This window comes from Ursus maritimus, unplaced genomic scaffold (genome assembly GCF_017311325.1).
Source record: "Ursus maritimus isolate PB19 unplaced genomic scaffold, ASM1731132v1 scaffold_22, whole genome shotgun sequence".
NCBI lineage: Eukaryota > Metazoa > Chordata > Mammalia > Carnivora > Ursidae > Ursus > Ursus maritimus.
The window spans coordinates 8,012,735-8,031,442 of NW_024424675.1; the positions used below are offsets into that span (position 1 = coordinate 8,012,735).

Below are 18,708 nucleotides of genomic sequence, written 5' to 3' on the forward strand. Positions count from 1 at the left end.
CCAACCCCTGTAAGAGAAAGGATTGTTTTCAGATTAAACAAACAGCTTGTAACCCATTCTTTGGATGTACAGAGAAGCTGGCGTAGAAAGCAAAACATCTCTCAGCTAGCCTGAGACTGCGGTTCAATGACGCAGGTCAGTTTCCCTGGATCACGTGGCTCGGAGGCTGACATCCCTAACCCGGGGTCTCCAAAAACCTTCAGCCTGGTCCACTTTGTATGAATTCGGTGCTATCATTCAAAAGGACTATTGCTCTTCATGCATTCATTCACTGGGCCATTTAGCGAACAAATCTACTAAGTCAGAAACCAGGGCCCTCTGGCTGCTCATGACACCCCTGTTCGGCATTGGGTAACGTCAGCTTCCTGCCGCCTCTTCTGAGTGCCATGCCAACCTCTTTGCATGTGTGGCTGTGACCCCGGCGAGCTGGGTGGGGCTCCTGAGAGTCTCAGATACTCTTGGAGATGGCAGGAGCCCTGCTAGTTTCCCCAAAATCCATGAGCATTCTGCTACCTATGTCCAAGCCTCTTGTGTCCTTAAGCCAAGCCAAGCATTCAAAGCATAGAAGGAAAGCCTCCATGTGTTCTGGAAAGCCTGCCAGTAAGGCAGCATCTTGTGAGTGAGGAATGGGTTACAATGCACACAGGCCCCAGGGAACACAACTTTAGCAGACTTTTGATACCTCCAGGGAGGGCTGTGTTGCTAGAGGGGCCCCAGCAGAGGAGCCAGTTATTTCTTGCATTTTCTTCCCGTGCCTGTGACGGGGCCGAAATTGCATCGGTTGAGCTGTACGACCTCGGGGACATTCCCCAAGCTCCCCGCAAAACCACAGGTTGTGAGCTGGACAGCAGTGCACCTGGCTGGAGAGAAAAGGCTGTCAGAGCTGGAAGGAGCTGGACTGAGCCTTGGAAACAATCTGGATCCAGGATCCATTCCGATACTAGACAGACAGTACACAGGTGGCTGGAGGGGACATCCTCCACCAAAGGGACTTGAGGTCATGTGGCCAACATGCATTCCCAGGTGCCGCCAGGCAAGCCCATCACACCATCGGGCCACTCTCTGCTCACAGTCACCACTTGCAATCTCTGACTTCAGTCCATCTCTTAATTTACCAAAGGTAAATTAAGCTGGAGCGAGGTTGTGGCTTACCCAAGCCCCTGAGCTGAGCCTCCGTGTCCTGGGTTAACTCCAGGCCCACTGCCACTGCCCGGATTAGAGGAAAACGCTGAGTGTGTCAATCATGGATGAGTCAGAAGGTAGAGAGCACACCTGTTATTTTCATAAAGAGAATCTAAGATAATCATAGTTAACATAAAAGGTGAACAGCAGAGACCTCAAAGGTACCACAGAGATAGCAACGACCGGGAGCAGCGGCCGCCCTCAGGGCTGGGGGAACATGAGAAGGAGGTTGGAATTACTGAAACTTGGCAGCGTGGAGGAAAGGCCCCCACAGAGTTGAAACTGAGAGCACAGTGCGAAGGGGGCCCCGGCGCTGGGGCTGGTGTCTGAGCTGGGGGAAGGGTCTGGTGGGGCTGGGACCCAGGCCTCTGAGGGGGAGGAGGGGCTGGCGTGTCTGTGGGTTGGCGCATGTGGGAAAACGGCAAACTGGGCTCCGCTGGGGCTCCTGGCTGGAAGGAGTGTGGCCGAAGCAAAGCTGACAGGAACAAGAGGTCCTCTGATCAGGAAGGGGAAACAGACTGGAAGTGTGGCCGAGGTGATGCTCCCAGGAACAGAATGCAAAAGAAACACATCCCTTCTCAGTCCCCCGGCCTTGCGGTCTCCCTCTAGGGCCCTGTCTTGGCAGAGCCTACCTGGCAGCAGCTGGCAGAGCAGAAATAAGGTTTGCGGCGTCTTAGCCCCTGCCTCCCAGAGCAGACAGGTGTGGGTTTGGGGCTGGGAGATATGTGTTCACTAACTGGCCCCCTGAGCTTTTATTCTTGTTGAAGCCTGGACCTAACACTCATGAGCTACCAATCAATTCTCAGAGAACAATCTGGAATCCATGCTCCCTAGGCCCCCACCACAACCCATCACTGGACGTCCTTGGGGTGCTGTGTATGCCGCCTGCTGGGCAGGGGACACTCGGAGTGGATCGCATGTCCTCTGCCCTCTAGCAGCTTACCCGCAAAGGGAAAATTTGTTCCAAACATTTATCAGGTGGCCCAAGAGACTGGACACTTGTCTCTCAAAGTAGCCACAGCCGTGTGTGCGATGCTTATCACATGGGAAATGCTACCTCGAGCACCTCCCGCCTCACCCAGACTTCGCCGCAGGCTAGTTTTCGTGAAATGGAAAGAATTGTTTAAAAACTGGAGACAAGGAACCAAAGCATCCTAGGATACTCATTCCTTCACCGAAATGATACTTGATTTTTCTCTGTTCTCCCCTTACATAACCAAGAAAGTCACTTTGGAAGGATCTGCTCTAATCCCATAGCCATGTAAGGCAGAACTAGGGTCTCGAACGGCCCTGCAGACATCCACAAGGACGTTTCTTGGGCATCTAACAGGGCAGTAAGCTCTGTGGGCCAGGGTTTGGGGACCCAGAGTTTATATGCTGTGGATTAAACGCAGTAGTTCCTCGTGCTCTTCTTGCCGCCGCCATGGGGCCCTTACTGGTTGGTGTGGGGTCACCTCTATTCTCCCCACTCAGGGTGGGCAGCTTCATCCCTTCTGCCCGAGCGAGCAGCCTCACCTTTCTGCTGCTCACCTGAGAAGTTACTTCTCTGTGTTTATCCCCACGAGAGGCAAGATCAGCCGTGATATTCCCAGCACTGGGCCACGACATTGACCTTCCAAAACCTAAAATGGCTGTTTCCCTGGCTGCTGTGAACTTCAGAACTTGGGAATAGATATTTCCTGAAAACATGTAACATCCTGCGGGCAAAGACGTTGGTGCTGCTGCCTCCTCTTGTTTTTCCCAGGCTCTGGTTGGCCTTTCTGCAAAACTGCTTTCTCACGCGGAGGCCAGTTCTGCTAAGCCATGGAATCCAAGGTTTGGCTACCAGGGGGCAGGTCAAAGGGGAGTGGGCACGTTGGGTGTGAAGGAGTTGTGCAGGAAAGGAGTTCTAGAAGAGAACTGGACGAAGAGTCCAGGATCACAAGAAGTCACACTGCTGACACAGAATAAGCCTCCTGGCTGTGGGGCTCCAACTTCTCTAATTATCCGAAGGAAGTCTTCAGGAAGTGAAGTGGACATTTAATAGTTGCTTGCTTCTGCATCTTACCCCTCCGGTCAGCCCACAATGGCGGGGCTGGTGTCTGTCTTCCTCTTAAGATGGATGCTCTCTAGGCAACTCAGAAAACTTCATTTATTTTCATTAAATTTCCTGGTATTGGTGACAGAAGATCGGGTCATGGGTGTGGAGGATGACAAGTGGTTGAGAGGACATCTGATCACAAGGAAAGCTCCATCCTGTAAAGGTGCAGAAGTGTGAGTTGTAACAGTCCCTGCCATCTGAGAAATATGCTGTCACGGGGCTTATCAGTGGTGACAAGCCAAAGCAAGACCTACGAATTCAAGGGAATTCAATTAAAAGTGAGATTTTTCAGAAGGGGAAGTCTGAATAGATAAGATAAATTTTAAGCAATCTCTATAATTAACCATCATCCACTTGGTAAAGAGGGAATGGCAAAATATAGGTAATTCAGAAAATGTGTTCAAGCACTTAGGTTGAACTTCCTTCTCTACTGTCTTATAACAAACATCTCTGGCTCAGAAAGTACTAATTCGAGTTGTACTTCTCGTCCTGTCCGAGGGCCGGCAGAAAGGTCTCAGAAGGACTGAGGGAGCACACACAGAATGGCCCGATGCGCCATCTTGGCACCCCAGTGTCAACGGGTTGTGAAGAGCCATGCATCTTTTGAAGCTTGGGGGAATTGCTGTTTCCTGGAACCCCTGCTATCCTGAGAGACCGTCGAAGGCAGAGACAGACTTACCTTGAAGACAGTTAAGCATAAGCCTCTTACATGCACAGACTTCTTCCAAGGCCCCCGGGTTCTCCCCTGAAGACCTGGTGGGGAAGCAGCAACCCGGTCATCTCTGGGAGGGAACGGGGCTGAGAGAGCTGTGCCCCTGCTTGGGGGGTCACCCCCCCCATACCTGGTGGTCCTGTTACTGCAGAGGGGGTGAAGGATGGGTCTCGCTGAGCTGGACCAGCACCCCCAAGGGCTAGCGCTGGGGAGGTCAGGGAGCTCCATCACCCAGGATATGCCCTGAGGCAAGACGCTCTGCCCCACAGTGTGGCATTTCCAGTAACAAGTTGTGATGCCCAGGAAAGCCTATTTTCTGTTCTCTCTAAATGTGCCGTTACATCATTGTCTGATGCAGAAGTGATCAAAGAAAATGTAGCAAAAAGCAGCAGGAAACAACTGTTATAGAATTGGTTCAAGCAACAAATTAATAATGACTCTTAATATAATTACTGGGAAACTCCATTTACAGGACAATCCTGAGAAGTCAAAACCACAGGGAAAGGAAATATCAGTGCTTGCGAGGAGCCGAGGGGTGGGGAGTTCCCCACAAAGGGGCAGCACGTGGGAGTATTTTGGGGTGAGGGGCTGTTCTAGATCTTCAGTGTGGGGGTGGTTACACAAGTGTAGGCATTTGTCAAGATTCATAGGCTGGTACGTTGCAAAAGACTTCACTGTCTATACATTTTTTTCCGGTATTGATTCGGTAAAGTGGGTTACTGTCCATGTCATTGCTTCGTCCTTTGTAGGAGAGTCAACAAACATAGTCCTGTGGGAGAAAAATTAAAAAATAAACAAAGCTTCAGCCTCCAAAATCCAGTTGGTGAGCTTGGGCCCCAGGGCCCGACTGGGAGGGGCACACGGGTTTGTTTGCAAATCTGTCTCCTCCCTGTCGCCTGTCAGCCTGCAGATGGCAGGGAGTGTTTGGTGGCTCACAGCAGGTGCTCAGTAACAGTTGTGAAATAGATGGTAGGGATGGGGGTCACCCATCACACCAGCTCCAGAGCCCTCTTCCCTCTCCCCGCCGCACACTCCCTTCTCCCTTCTTCCCTCTCCTCTTTCCCCTCCTCCTGGCTCCCTCCCCAGCCCTACCCTTACCAGAGCCTAAGCGGCCCAGATGAAGTCAGCATGGTTCCGACAGGAAAATGGACTCAGAGGGGTTCCTAGCCCTCTAAGTCTCTAGGAAGGCTCCTGAGGCGGGACATCGGAATTCGCCAGGAAAGTGACTGCAGGGCTCTCCAGGCTCTCTGAGCATCATATGCGCAGGACTGGAAGATGAGAATGTTGTCACCGTGTTGGGGGCCAGCAGGGACCCAGGTGGTGAGACTGTGTGGTGTGTGGGGTAACCACTGAGCCCACTAGGGCAGAGTTACAAAAGCACCCAGGGAGGGGTTAGACTTCAGGACTCAGTGACAAATACAAGAAGGATAACCACTGTCTGGTAGCCTTCAGCTTCCATGTCTGATGCCCTCCTCAGCGATGAGTTCTGGAAGGAAAAGGCCACATTCTTCTGTTTGCTGCTGGTTCCCCTACTTCGGTGCCTGGCATGGACCATGGCTCTTCCACTGAATTGGTGTGCATGTTTGGGGTTGAGGGCTGTGGGTAGTAATGGCTAACGTTCTAAGAATACTCCCCAGGCTACTGCTTGGAAACAGACTGGAGGGGCCAAAGTGGAAGAAGTGAGACACGTTAGTGGGGCCTTGCTTGGGGAAGCCTCTGTGGAGAGAAAGGACAGGATCAACAGATTGGATGGATGGACGTCCAATGTCCTTGAAAAAAAAAGGTGCAGAAAAAGATCATTGCCTTCTAAGACTGTGTTCTGTCCGAAATCCCTGCACCTTTCAGTATTTGGGAGGAGAGGAAAAGTCAAGGTTCGGGTCGGTTGATGTTCCTTGCGTCAGCATGAACAGATTGGAAGGGCTACCCCAAACCCCAGAGGTGGAGTGTTACTTCTAAATGTGTTGCTATTTCTTGTTCTAGGAAAAAGCAGAGCAAATAGCAAAGGGAAGGTTTATAACAGAGGCTCATGGACATTCCAGGTGCAACTTATACTCGTGTGTGTCTGTGGGACATGGAAGGAGGGAGACCATTGGGTTTCCAGGAAGTCTAGAAATGGCGAATTGCAGCTGGACGGCCCAACCTGGAGGACTGTCATGGCACACTGGAACATGAGATCAGATTTTGGAGGGGGAGGGTTTGCCAGAGGCCTGGGGAAGGGTTCTCAGCCAGAGGTTTGCATGGGATCTCAGGCAGAACTGGCTTAGGTTTACAAACAACGAGAAACAGAGGTGTGTGCTGGAGTGCCTTAGCCCAGGGTCTTCCTCCGGCCCCAGTTCAGCTCGGACACTAGGTCACCTCAGGTGTATGGGCCACCATCAAATGCCAAAGTGAACCCACTAGTCCTTCCTCCTCTTTTCCTCCAGTGCTCAGCAGGCTTATGTTTGGCCCAAGCCTCGGAGCCTGCTTCCTTGCCCTTCTTTTCTGTCTTCTAAGCTTGCTCTGTGCTGCCCCATCCAGGGACAGAATCATGACCCAGCTCCATGGATTCTACAGGTACAGGACCCGGTGAAGCATCCTGGTGACTGGGGTGGGTTCAGTGAGCTAAGATCATCTCTCAGAGAGGACACTTACACCATCATGGGCTGGCTCAGCAGGTCTGGGGTCCCTAGGGCCAAGTTAATGGAAGGAAGGCCACAAGTAGCGTCATCCATGGCCATGGGCAGAAGTTATCATCCACAGACAGAATTTCCTCTCTCTCTCTCTCTCCAAAATCTCAGTCCTGGTTTTAAAGCCTTCCAGCGGGTTTGGTCAGGCCCCACCCAAATTACCTAAGACACCTCCCTTACTTAAAGTCAACTGGTTAGGCTTTTTAATCACAGCAGCAAAATGCTTTCACAGCAATACCCAGGGTAGCATTTGATTTCTAACCTGGGGACTCTAACCTCACCATCACACACCCATCACAGAAGCCTGGTTCGCCATGTAGAGTTTCCAGGCCCGTCACGCTTCAATCTGCTCCAAACTGGAAAAGGGCTTAGAGGCATGACTTCTCTGCCAGCCATTGAATGACATTCTTCTGAGGTGCCTGGGGCTGGGCTCTGATGCTGCGAGGGGAAGCTGGTGGTGTCCAGGGACTGCTCTACAAGCATGGGGGAGAACAGTCACACTCTCCTTCCAGGGGCTAAACAACAAGCTAGGTTTGGTTCCCCGTGGGATGATGAGAATTCTTGGTTTGCTGCGATAACTCTACTGAGATGCCCTACACTGGCTATTCTTCCAAGATCCAGTCTAAACTATGAAATTCTGCAACGTGATTAGTGGGAACTTTTGACCCCAGAAATGCAGCCCACAGTGAGATATGTCACCCAGCACATTCCCCTGAGCGTGCTTCCTAACCTGGCATTTTAGATACTGCACAGACCAGATGGTCAGCCCAGGAGCTCACCCTGAGGACACGCCTGAGAAGGTGGGGGGACACAGGAGAATCGCCAGGCCTGAACCTGGCAGTGATGCTCGTATGAAAGGACGCAGTCGGTGTTCACATCACAAACAAGGCAGGTCACAACCTGGTAAAATAGTTTGCAACATACACGACAAAGAATTAGTAACACATGAAAAGCACTCTTTCAAATTAATAAAAATAGACTCACAATCTGGCTTTTTAAATGTGTTTTTAAAACTCTGATTTTTACAATGGCAGAGAACGTGAACATACGATTGAGACCAACGAGAGAAATTTAAGTGGCCACCGAACATACCAACAGATGTTCAACTTTATTAGAAGTTAAAAATTCGAATGAAGTCATCACTGGGCTATCATTTGAGACACCTCAGACTGATATAAGTTTAAAGAGATTCTGGTACCATAATGAGTGGAGAAGCTGATGCCCTGACTCTCCGCTAGAGGGAGGCTGCTGATGAATCTCTCCCTGGGTCAGTATTTGTCAAAAGCCTTTATGATTTTCATGTGCTCTGACTTATCTGTTGATTGTTTGCAAAGAGGGCCAGAACGGCCCCTCCCATCCCACACGCCCTGTAGCAAGGAGAACTCCCATTCTTCCGTCAGTTATCGGGGCTCCCTTGGAGACTTGCTTTGACCAACAGAATGCTGCAGAAGTGAAGCATACGCGTGCAGAGACTAGGCCTCAAGAGGTCTGGCAATTTCCATTTTTGCCATCTTGGCACTCTGAGCCACCAGGTAAGGATGGCTGGCTACACAACTGGAGAGACCACTTGGAGAGAGAAGCTCTGGCTGACCCCATGACTGCAGCCAGATGAGTGGTCCCAGCCAACACTTCAGGGAGCGGAACTGCCCAGCCGAGCCCAGCCCACCCACACAATGCTGAGAAATGATACACTGTTGCCATTATAAGGTATCATTACATTTTAGGTGGTTTGTTACACAACGATAGACACCTCACATGTATGTTTAGAATTCTATGAAAATAACCAGACAAATGCACAGAAATACAGGAACACTTATGGTAATACCATAACAAGAGAAACACTGCTATGATTTTGATGAAATGGAAATAATGCCTATAAAGGAATAGCTGAATAAATAAGGGTGCCTCTATTACGGTAAAATGCAATGCAGCTATTAAATAGGAGAGTGCAGTCTCTACTTACTGACATTGAAATATAAATACCGTACATTAAGTGGAAAAAGCAGGTTGCGAGAGAGTGGGAATAGCTTAGTGACGGAATGTGCAGGATCTAGACAGCAGACTGAGTGTGAATAGTGCTCTCCACCCTCAGCGTGCTGTGTGACCTTGGGGAAGGCACCTTGCCTTTCTGAGCTGTTTGCTCATCTGGAAAATGAAGATTTATCATAGCACCTGTTTAAGATTCATGAGAATTAAATGAGGTAATTCAGTAAATAGCTTATTAATAGTATATTATACATAGTATAGTGCATTAGTAGCTTATTAATGTATAAATTTAACTCATAGTAGAAGCTCAATTAGGAGTAGTTTCTGATTTTGATCCCATTATTAAAACACATGATTATTAATAGCATAATATTAATATCAGTTTATTATTATATCATCCTATATAATTAACATATTAATAAATAGCAAGAGGAAATACTATTTTTATAAAATATATACATAAATACATAATCTATTTTATAATTAAGCATATATTATATATACGATGGTAGATTTAACAGATATTTCATTTTTTTCTCTAGTCTTTTTTCCATTTTCAGAATTGTTATGGTGGGCTACGTATTTTATATCTTATAGCCATTTCTAAATTTTAAAAAGCAGATTAAGAAAGCATTCTGTTTTCAAGTGATACTTTACTTGAGGCATGTCAAGAAGAGTTCCCCTGCATGTGAGTGTGCATGTGTTCCTTGCATCTGATTCCAAAAATGGGGGCCCCCACAATCGATAATAAGCCCCAGCATTGTTGGTTTAAACCTATTACTTACCGAAGCATTGAATGAATGTGCTCTTGCTAGTAGAATCCGTATTAGAACATCTCGAGTCCCCTAAATCCGGTGATAAATTGCTTACGGAAATGTGCCATACCATTTTTAAAAAAATCTTTGAGTTATTCATGGTGCATAAAATATAAAAAAAAAAAGTAGACAAAACCAGTTTTTCCCTTAATAAAAAACCTCTGCCTTATTATATATAAAGAAACTTGTAGTATTGGTACTCAAAGATCCCTACGGTCTGGGGTCTTTCTGGACAAACTTCAGGATTTGTTTTCAGCACTACAACAGGGATTGTTAGAAGCCTCAGCTAATGTTTCCCCAACTAATACACGAGACATGCTGTTCTGGAGATGGAGAAGAGGCAACGAGGGCCCCAAGTGCACAGGGGACTCACACCACGGATCATTTAAGAGAGGAGCACTGTGTCTAGAAGCCCGCCATGGTTGTTTGTGGTTCAAATACACACCATGTCTCCTACTGTGGAAATTTCAAGGCATTTTATAATATTGAGATTTCCTATCATTGATGCAGTAAAGAGGTATTTTTGCCCAAAATGTCCTAAAATCCTGGATCACCTGGCTGGCTCAGTCAGTGGAACGTGCAACTCTTGATCTCTGGGTTGCGAGTTTGAGCCCCACGTTGGATGTGGAGATTACTTAAAAGTAAAATCTTTAAAAACATTTCCTCGAATTGTTTAATCATGGAGTTATGGAATCTTTTCGTTTGTTGCTGTTGGTTTGGGATGGAAGAGGAGGCAATTGTTGGTAAAAGGGAGACGAATTTTTATCTCACAGGACACACACTAGTGACTTAGAGGTGGGTGGACTAAAGGGTGAACAGAAGGGAGAGAGGCAAGGAGGAATGGAGAAAGGAAGGAAGGTAGGAAATGACATAGGAAAAAAAGGAGTAAGGTGGCAAATCTTGACCAGAAGTGACATGAGGTTATTTATAATCTTTACTGAGACCTCCCAGTGAGACTATTCCTGTGTTTTGCTGCAGAAATATTGCTGTTAGTGATGATGGGTTTCCCCTCAGCCCCTGATGGGACATCACATAATCTAGGGTCACGCATCATGGTACCTTTTCCAAATCTGGAACATTCGAAATTCAGCTGTTTGGAAGGCATTTTGAGAAGCAACTGTGGTTCTGTTTTGCATCCGTATTTGTACAGCTGTTCATACCAGGTATACTCACTTCCTGGCCTATGACACGGGGAGAGAGCCTCCCGGGTTTGTTACACTGGTTAAGTATGATAATCTATGCAGAAACCCAACACACTCTGGACACAGGATGCGCTCAAAATGTCCGCTGCCCTCTTCCCACTTTCTGCTGGCCTGACCCAGCAGGCCCATCCGGTCAGCAATGATGCTTAGCGGTCCCTGAGGTTTAGCCGTCCCACATCAGGAGAGCACTGAGCAGAAGCCAAGATTGTCTCCAATTGTTCCTCCCTGTGCAGAAACCCTAACATAATTACCGCATACGTCAATTCTGCTACAAGAAGCTATGCTTTGGCTTGTTTTGTTTTCCTTCATACAGCTTTAATGATCTCCTCCGTGTAAAACATACCATTTTAAATTAAAAAATTAAAAATTCAGAGGCAGATCTCCACACAAGACAGCAGCACCCTCCGTTGGGGGCCATAGCTTTGGAGCACGCACCATCATGCCAGGGACCGTGCGTACAGTAGAAAAAATAGTAATGACAGCTCCCTAATCGCATGCTTTGTGCAAGTCCTGCATTCTTTGTAGGTTAGGAACGGGAGGAGGAACAGGAATTTGGGAGGAGTAGCGGAAGGCATGGGATGTAATAACAAAATACTCAAAATGATTTTTTTTTCTCATACTACAACCCAAGACTTTTAGAGAGAAGACCTTAGTAAGAGTTTGAAAGGTTACTAACAAACCACTTTGAGTTCTTTGTTGAATTTCTTTGGAAGTACGGAACCAGGCTCAGATGCTAAGAAGTCCTCCAAGTCAAGCAAGAAGATACCAGGGCTGTGGGATTCCTGCTTTAAAAAAGCTCCGCAGCCAAGATGAAGGAAGGACTGGGAGAACGAGGTGAGGCTCGAGGTTTGAGCCTCCGGGAGCTATCTTCTGATCCTCCCTGCAAAGACAACCCTTAGGTCGTGTACTTTCCCACCCTCTGGCCTCAGCTTCTGTTTCTGTTTGGTGCAAAATTATTTATTCAAAAGATCTTTATTGAGCCCCTGCGATGTACCAGGCACTGTTCTGGACACAGAGGAGATCACAGGTAACACAGCAGACAGCTCTGTCCTTGCTCCTGGGAGCAGGGCAGCCGTGAGCACCTGACCACTTGCATCTTGGGATGTTAAGCCAGGCAAGGGCTTCTGCTGACTACGAACGCATTTTGTCTCATTTCTTAGGGTCTTGGGTACCAGATCTATCCCTGTGTCTCTCTTACCAGTTGTAGTGAAGATGGCTAGCTATGCATGAAAATTTGTTCCCCACATCCTTAGCAACGCAGCTGGAGCTGGAAAGTGGGTACCCAGCCAGGCTCTTTATATCCCAGCTCAGTGTGGACTTGCGAGTACTGCTAACCAATGGAATGTAAGTGGAGGTGACGTGAACCATTTCAAGGTCAATGCTTTTAAGAAGTGGGTATACCTGCTCCATGTTTGCTTTTCTTTCAACGAATGGATACAGAGTAGGACAAGATCCTAGGGGAAGACGTGTGTCCTTGAATCACCAGAGTGAGGAGGGCCACTTGCCCCAGTGAATAAATAAATCTCTACTCTATTTGCCACATTTGGGGGTACATTTGTTGCATGTCTTTATCCTATCTTAAGTAATACACATCTCTTAGATCTTATTCGAAAGCATATCTCCATATCTCTCTTCCAGGTTCGTTTTTAAATCTCAGGAATCCTTTGTCTTTCCTCCCTTTTAGTCCTGATTCCTTCTCATTCTTTCTGCATTTCGTTGTTGTTGTTGTATGTTTCTACTCCTCTTGGGACATTTTACATTATGCTGCTTCTTTGGGGGGGGGGGTGTCATACATTCTGACAGTTACTTAAACCCCATTCTGATGCACCTGTCTAATGAATGATTACCTTAATATAGAAAGATCTCCTTGGGGAGCCTGGGTGGCTCAGATGGTTAAGCGTCTGCCTTGGCTCAGGTCATGATCCCAGGATCCTGGGATCGAGTCCTGCATCGGGCTCCTTACTCAGTAGGGAGGCTGCTTCTCCCTCTGCCTGCTGCTCCCCCTGCTTGTGTTCCCTCTCTGTCAAATAAATAAATAAAACCTTAAAAAAAGAAAAGATCTCCTACAAATCAATAGAATAATGGTAACAGTATATAAGTAGATGCTTCACAGAAAAGTAAATACAAGTAGGACTCACACGAAAAAGTACTACTTTTCTAAAAAAAGAGAAATGTGAATACAATTTGATTGAGATATTTTTTTCGACTATTACCCTGGAAAAGATAAAGAGTGTATTAATAATACACTCTATTGACAAGAGTGTGGGGACATAGGCACCCGCATATAGAGCTGTAGGGAGTGTAACTTAGTACATATTCAGAGAGCGATTTGGCAATATCTATCAGAATTGCAAATGCACTTCACACTGTGCCCAGCTAATCAATTTATAGGAACTTATCTTACCGATATAATTACGGGTACAAACGTATGCATGGTCAAACTTAAATATTGCAGTTGCCATAATTGTAAAATATGTTTGTATAACCAAGAGGCTATCGTTGAGGGACTGGTTAAATTATGGTATATCCATGACTAGAAATATTTGGAGCCTTAAGAAATAGTGAGAAAGATCTTTATGCCCAGATAGGGATATATTAAGTGAAAAAAAGTAGAGAATAGTGTCTAGTACACTATTCTTTGGGTAAAAACATACATTTACATAAATGAATACGTAAATATATGTCGTAATATAATATGTATGTTATAGGTGCATATACACGGTCATATACTATATATATGATTGTGCATTTGTATATTTGCCCATATAATATATATATGTAATATATATTACACACTATATACACATCTCCACACACATATTTGTATATACACATATGTAGTGTAAATATATATACACAACACACACACATACACACACACACACAAATTCACAGAGGATACCTATGGGAAGCTGCAAAAATTCTGCTCACATTAGTTGCTATATGGAGGAAAATTAGGTAGATGTGGGCAGAGGCAGGATGGAAACTTTTCACAGAATATATATATCTAATTTTGAACAATAAAAATAAGAAATCTACTCAAAAAGGAAAAAACAAAAGTATTTCCTAAACCTCTTATCTTTCTGTTACAACTGCTTACTCACTAGAGTCATTATTTGGGCTGGGACCTTGGTTCTTAAACGTTTTGGGAATTATGGTCACCTTGATGGCACTGCTGAGATCTATGAAGAATGTACACAATATTATATTCAATCCCAGGCTGTCCATGGACCTCTTCACCTCAGTTACAAACTCAAGGTTAATAACTCCTGTTCAGAAAAAAAACCCCAAAAAACAAAAACAAAAAAGCAGGTAAACAATGGAGGGCAAAGGAGAGGATCTTCTGTCTCTATTTCTCTTGTCTTTCCCTCTTAGAAACTGTGTCCCACCATGTTTATCTCAGTGTTCTTTATTGTAGAATACCCACCCTCCTTTATACCTAATTTTCCGGATTTTTTTGTGATTCTCCTTTAAAAAGAAGCCTTAAAAAATTACAGGAGTTCTGTGATTATGTTTTTAAAAAGACTTCCCCTTAATTTCCTACCTCTTCTTGGAAATTGATTTCCCCTTGACGCACTTTCGGAAACACACTTTTGCTCACCCCTGGGGCTCACTTTTGAACAACTGTTCTTCTTCCTGTCCTTGAACTCATTTAGTACAAGTCTCGTGTCCCTCTTTCCTTTGCTATTACAACGCTCGATGTCGTCCAAATTTGGAAAAAAGTTTCTTAAAACGAAGCCCCAAGAACCAGTGTTTCAATTCCTCCCACTAAAAATAAATAAAATAGATTCCTCCTACCTTTGTAAAATTATAGAATAATTAGAGAGACTCTTCAATCTCATCATCCAGTACTCCTAGAATCCCTCCTGTGATCGAAGAAAACACTCAGATGTGCCCCTCCCCCAAGAACTGCACTTGACTGAGGGGAGCCTCCTCCCCCAAGACTGAAACCCTTCCCTTGGCGCAGTCCAATGACTGCATCATGCGAGACGTACAAATGGCTGGCCCCTCGCTTCAGTTCAGGGTAATTTGGAAAATCTGTCTGAGCTCTAGAGCACTCTGTGGGCTGGGCTGAGGCTACTGTTGTGACTTGACGACAGCACGACTCCTCCCTCTGACCATCTCAGCTTCCCTCACTTCCTCCCGGATGTTGTCCCAAGAGCCCTCTGCAACAACCACGTGCACCTGATTGCCCATCTCAGAGTCTCTTGCCTAGGGAACGCAGGAGTCTGGAACTCTCAGACATCAAGTCATTCTAGAAAACTGCTTCCATGACAGCTAATAGTGCAATGAACATCAGTTGTTTTTACCAGCACAGCATCCTCACCCCGCTTCTCATATCAGCCACGGGTTATGCCCACAACCCTTCCTCTCTGCCGGTGCTTTGGTGGAGCCTGAGCCCACCCCAATCCCCAGCCGTCGGAGGGGTATATGACTTAGGCCTAGCCAATCAGAGCAGCACATTGCCTTGGCCGCTGTGATTGGTTGGGGCTGGCACATGACCACAGTAGGCCAATAAGAACCCTTCCCAGGATTTATATTTCAACCATTGACAAAAATGTCCTCTTTGTCTTGGAGCGCCAAATTGGCTGGAAGAAAATTTCAGAGGAAGGCAGGATGAAAAGATGAAGATCCTTGACAGCATTTGACCACGTGAATCCAGCTATTTCTCAACCCAGATCAACTATGAAGTTTCACTTGGGGAGTTAAGGCATTCTCTTATTTGCTTAACCTCATTTGAGTGGGTTTAGAATCCAAAAAGAATCCTGTCTGATTCAGAGGGTTTATCTTTTAATTGCCCTCAGTTAATAATAATTAATAATAATAGTAATAATAACAATAACGAACATCTCAAGTTAAACTTTTTTCCAAGCTCTATCCTTTCCTGCTTCTTAAACAGAGCTCCAGAACTCAACTTCTCCTGAATGCCTCTGGGACATTCCTTGCCATATTTCTGGCACCTTACACTGATGCCCACAGGGCTACCTTGGGCCCTTGTATCTGTAAGACTTGGCATATAGGGCTACTGAGTTCTCATGTCTAATTACTTTGAATTAAAAATCTCTTCCATTATTGTGCATCTGGGTGGCTCAGTGGTTAAGCAACCGACTCTTGATTTCAGCTCAGGTCATGAGGGTTGTGAGATCAAACCCCACATCGGGCTCTGTACTGGGTGTGGAGCCTGCTTAAGATTCTCTCTCTCCCTATCCCTCTTCCCCTGCACTCCCCCCCTTAAAAAAAAAATCTCTCCCATTACTGCCAGGGTGTTGTTCTCTGCCATTTCTCTCTGCTGCCACTATCATGGCTTCTAGCAACCCATCTCCTCCTTCTTGATTACCGTTTGGACTTAGAAACCTGATCTCTGAGTTCATTTGAACTGTGTGTAATGTAAGTGAACAGAAGTTTTGAGCAAATGCCTGACAGGCTCTCCTGCGCTTTAAATGTGTAAGGTTTTGATATGTGACATCGGACATTCCGTTGCATTTTATGATTTTTATACTTGTCATGATATGTGTTTCCAATCAGGAAATGTATGGGCTAGGAGACCTCCATGCAGGCAAGATGTGATGATAGTCACCCATGCAACCTGATAACTTGGTTGGTAGAGGGTGGCTTCCATCTGGAATATTGTTCTATCCTGAAAACAATGTTCTCAAATGAATTCATTCCACATGAAGCAGTGACTTTCTGAGTCGAGAGAACTAGAATGAAGCCTACAGTACGTGGGTCCGTACACGCACACATACAAACCCAACTAGCATTTATGCCAAATTATTTTTCACTTTTTTTTTTTTAAGATTTTATTTATTCGACAGAGATAGACACAGCCAGTGAGAGAGGGAACACAAGCAGGGGGAGTGGGAGAGGAAGAAGCAGGCTCATAGCGGAAGAGCCTGATGTGGGGCTTGATCCCTGAACGCCGGGATCACGCCCTGAGCCAAAGGCAGACGCCTAACCGCTGTGCCACCCAGGCGCCCCTATTTTTCACTTCTATGGGTGTATTGTGTGCTATCCTGGTTACTAATCTTCCTGGGAAATCTGTACGTGTCCAGAGATGGAAGTGGAATTTCTAGCATTAAGTTGATGTCTCAGCTTGATTCCAATTGTTTTTGTCTCGTGAACTTGACTTAGAGCCTCTGGAATATGAGGCGCTGACTTCTACCGCCAGCACCAATGACGGAGTCTGGGAGCCTGTAAGGAGAAAGAGGCACATAGACTGGGAAAGGGGAAATTTGCTTCTGTGTCCCCCGTCTCTGGAGAGCAAAGAGCAGATCTAGAAGGGAGGGAAGTGTTCCCAAGAAGGGAGGAAATCTGACAGCCGCAGATAGTCTGACATCCTCAATTAGCATGAAAATAGCATGCATTATTTTTGCACAGAGAGAACTGCTTTTGCCAATCACTTCAGCTCCTCTTTATCGCTTTCAAGTATGTTTATTTTGACGGCTTTTTATTTATTCTTTTTTTTCCAGTGGTACATCAGAAATATGGCCCCATCTGGAGACAGTACATAACTTGATGCTTTCCACCGCCCTTCCAATCAGGAGTAACTACAGCTGTCGGGGGAGCACTGAAAAAATGTCAATTAGCTATAAAAGTTCCACAAACAAGCATTATGTCTTCCTTTTACGAGTCCCTGGGTGCAGTTCAAAATTGAGCAATAATGTCCACAGTTAAAAATGGCTGTTGGGGGCCCCAGCCCTCTCTTTTCCCATTAATAATTGCCTGGCGCTGGGGCTGGAGTCGTGTGTGCGGTGGGGGCCAGGCAGGGTACAGGTGTTAAGAATAGCTAAGCTCCTGTCCCAGTCCCATTTATGGGGAGGGCATGTGACCCCCAAGTCCCTCCAGGGGCATCCCTCAGGGCGGGTTTGTCCCTCGGGGCAATGGGGACGAGCCATGTCCCGGCCCCCGCAAGCGCTGGCTGCGTCTCTCCTGTCTGTGCCTGGGAATCAGATCAGAATTGCTCTGGCTCGGAGGGGGTATTAGAGAGCAGTCTGCCTTCTCGCGTCACTCTTTGTGACTGTCCAGGAGCCGCCCCACGTGGCCTTTATTTATGGGCAAGCACGCTGTCCTCTAGGCTAAAAAAGCAAAGCAAGTCTCTTCCACAGGCGAAAGCCGGCGTGCGGGCCGTGGATGGGGCCTGCCTTGACAGGTGAAGTGTAATAAAACCTTATTTATGAAAACAGGCAGCTGGCCCAAGCACTGTAGCTTGTCAATCTGATTTTTTTAAAACGTTGCATTAAAATATTATTTACCTCGACTACTGGGGGTTTGGCACCCCCTTAAATCTTGTGCCTCAGGTCAGTGACTCACTCTCCTCTCCCTGGTCCCAGCTCGGCCTTTTAGCCAGAGAGGGCACGGACGTGGGTCCTCCTACAACGGCTCACCTGTGTGTTTCGAGGCAACGACTGTCCCACTTAGCGGCGTTGGGGAAGAAGGATCCGACAGTGCCCGGCATGGCGACGGCGTCTGGGAAGAGCGTGAAGACAGACCCTGGTTTCAATTCTTGTTCCACAGCTGTGTGACCTTCCGCAATCATCCAACTTCTCTGAGCCTCGGCTTCTAATCTACGAGGCCGAAATAATATTGACCTGCGGGGGTGAAATGAGATATGTATGTCAGATGGCTGGCACTTGGTAAATGGCACTTCACCAAATGCTTGCAGAGTGAATAATCAATGCACAAGATGTTGGTTGAAGGACCGGAGGGTTTTATATCATCAGATGGCCTTCAGCCCAGAGGGGCTTTTTTTGTCATTTCGTTGTCTCCATCAAGTTTTTGTGATTTCTGCACATGTTTATGTTCTGTGCGAGATCCAAGGGTGGGATCTCGATGATTTTCTGTGTCCCCCATTATGCTCAGGACAAGCATTTGATAAGTATTTGTTGCAAAAAAAAAAAAAAAGGAAAGAAACATTATTTTTTTTTTTTAATGATTTAGTTAGTCATTTGAGAGACAACAGGAGTGGGAGGCACAGAGGGCGAGGGAGAAGGACAGAATCCCAAGCTGACACCCCACTGAGCGCAGAGACCAAGGCGGGGTTTATCGCATGACCCTGAGATCGTGA

At 46.5% G+C, this 18,708-nt stretch overlaps 1 protein-coding gene across 1 annotated transcript in view; it reads left to right on the forward strand.

Moving 5' to 3' along the window:
* Positions 1-18,509, forward strand: part of KIF16B (kinesin family member 16B) — a 306,716-nt gene extending 288,207 nt beyond the window's left edge. The window contains exon 26 of the mRNA XM_040637964.1: positions 17,114-18,509. Coding sequence (XP_040493898.1) covers positions 17,114-17,155 — 42 coding nt within the window. The 3' untranslated portion in view covers positions 17,156-18,509. The remainder of the gene's footprint in view (positions 1-17,113) is intronic.
* The last annotated feature ends 199 nt before the right edge of the window (positions 18,510-18,708 follow it).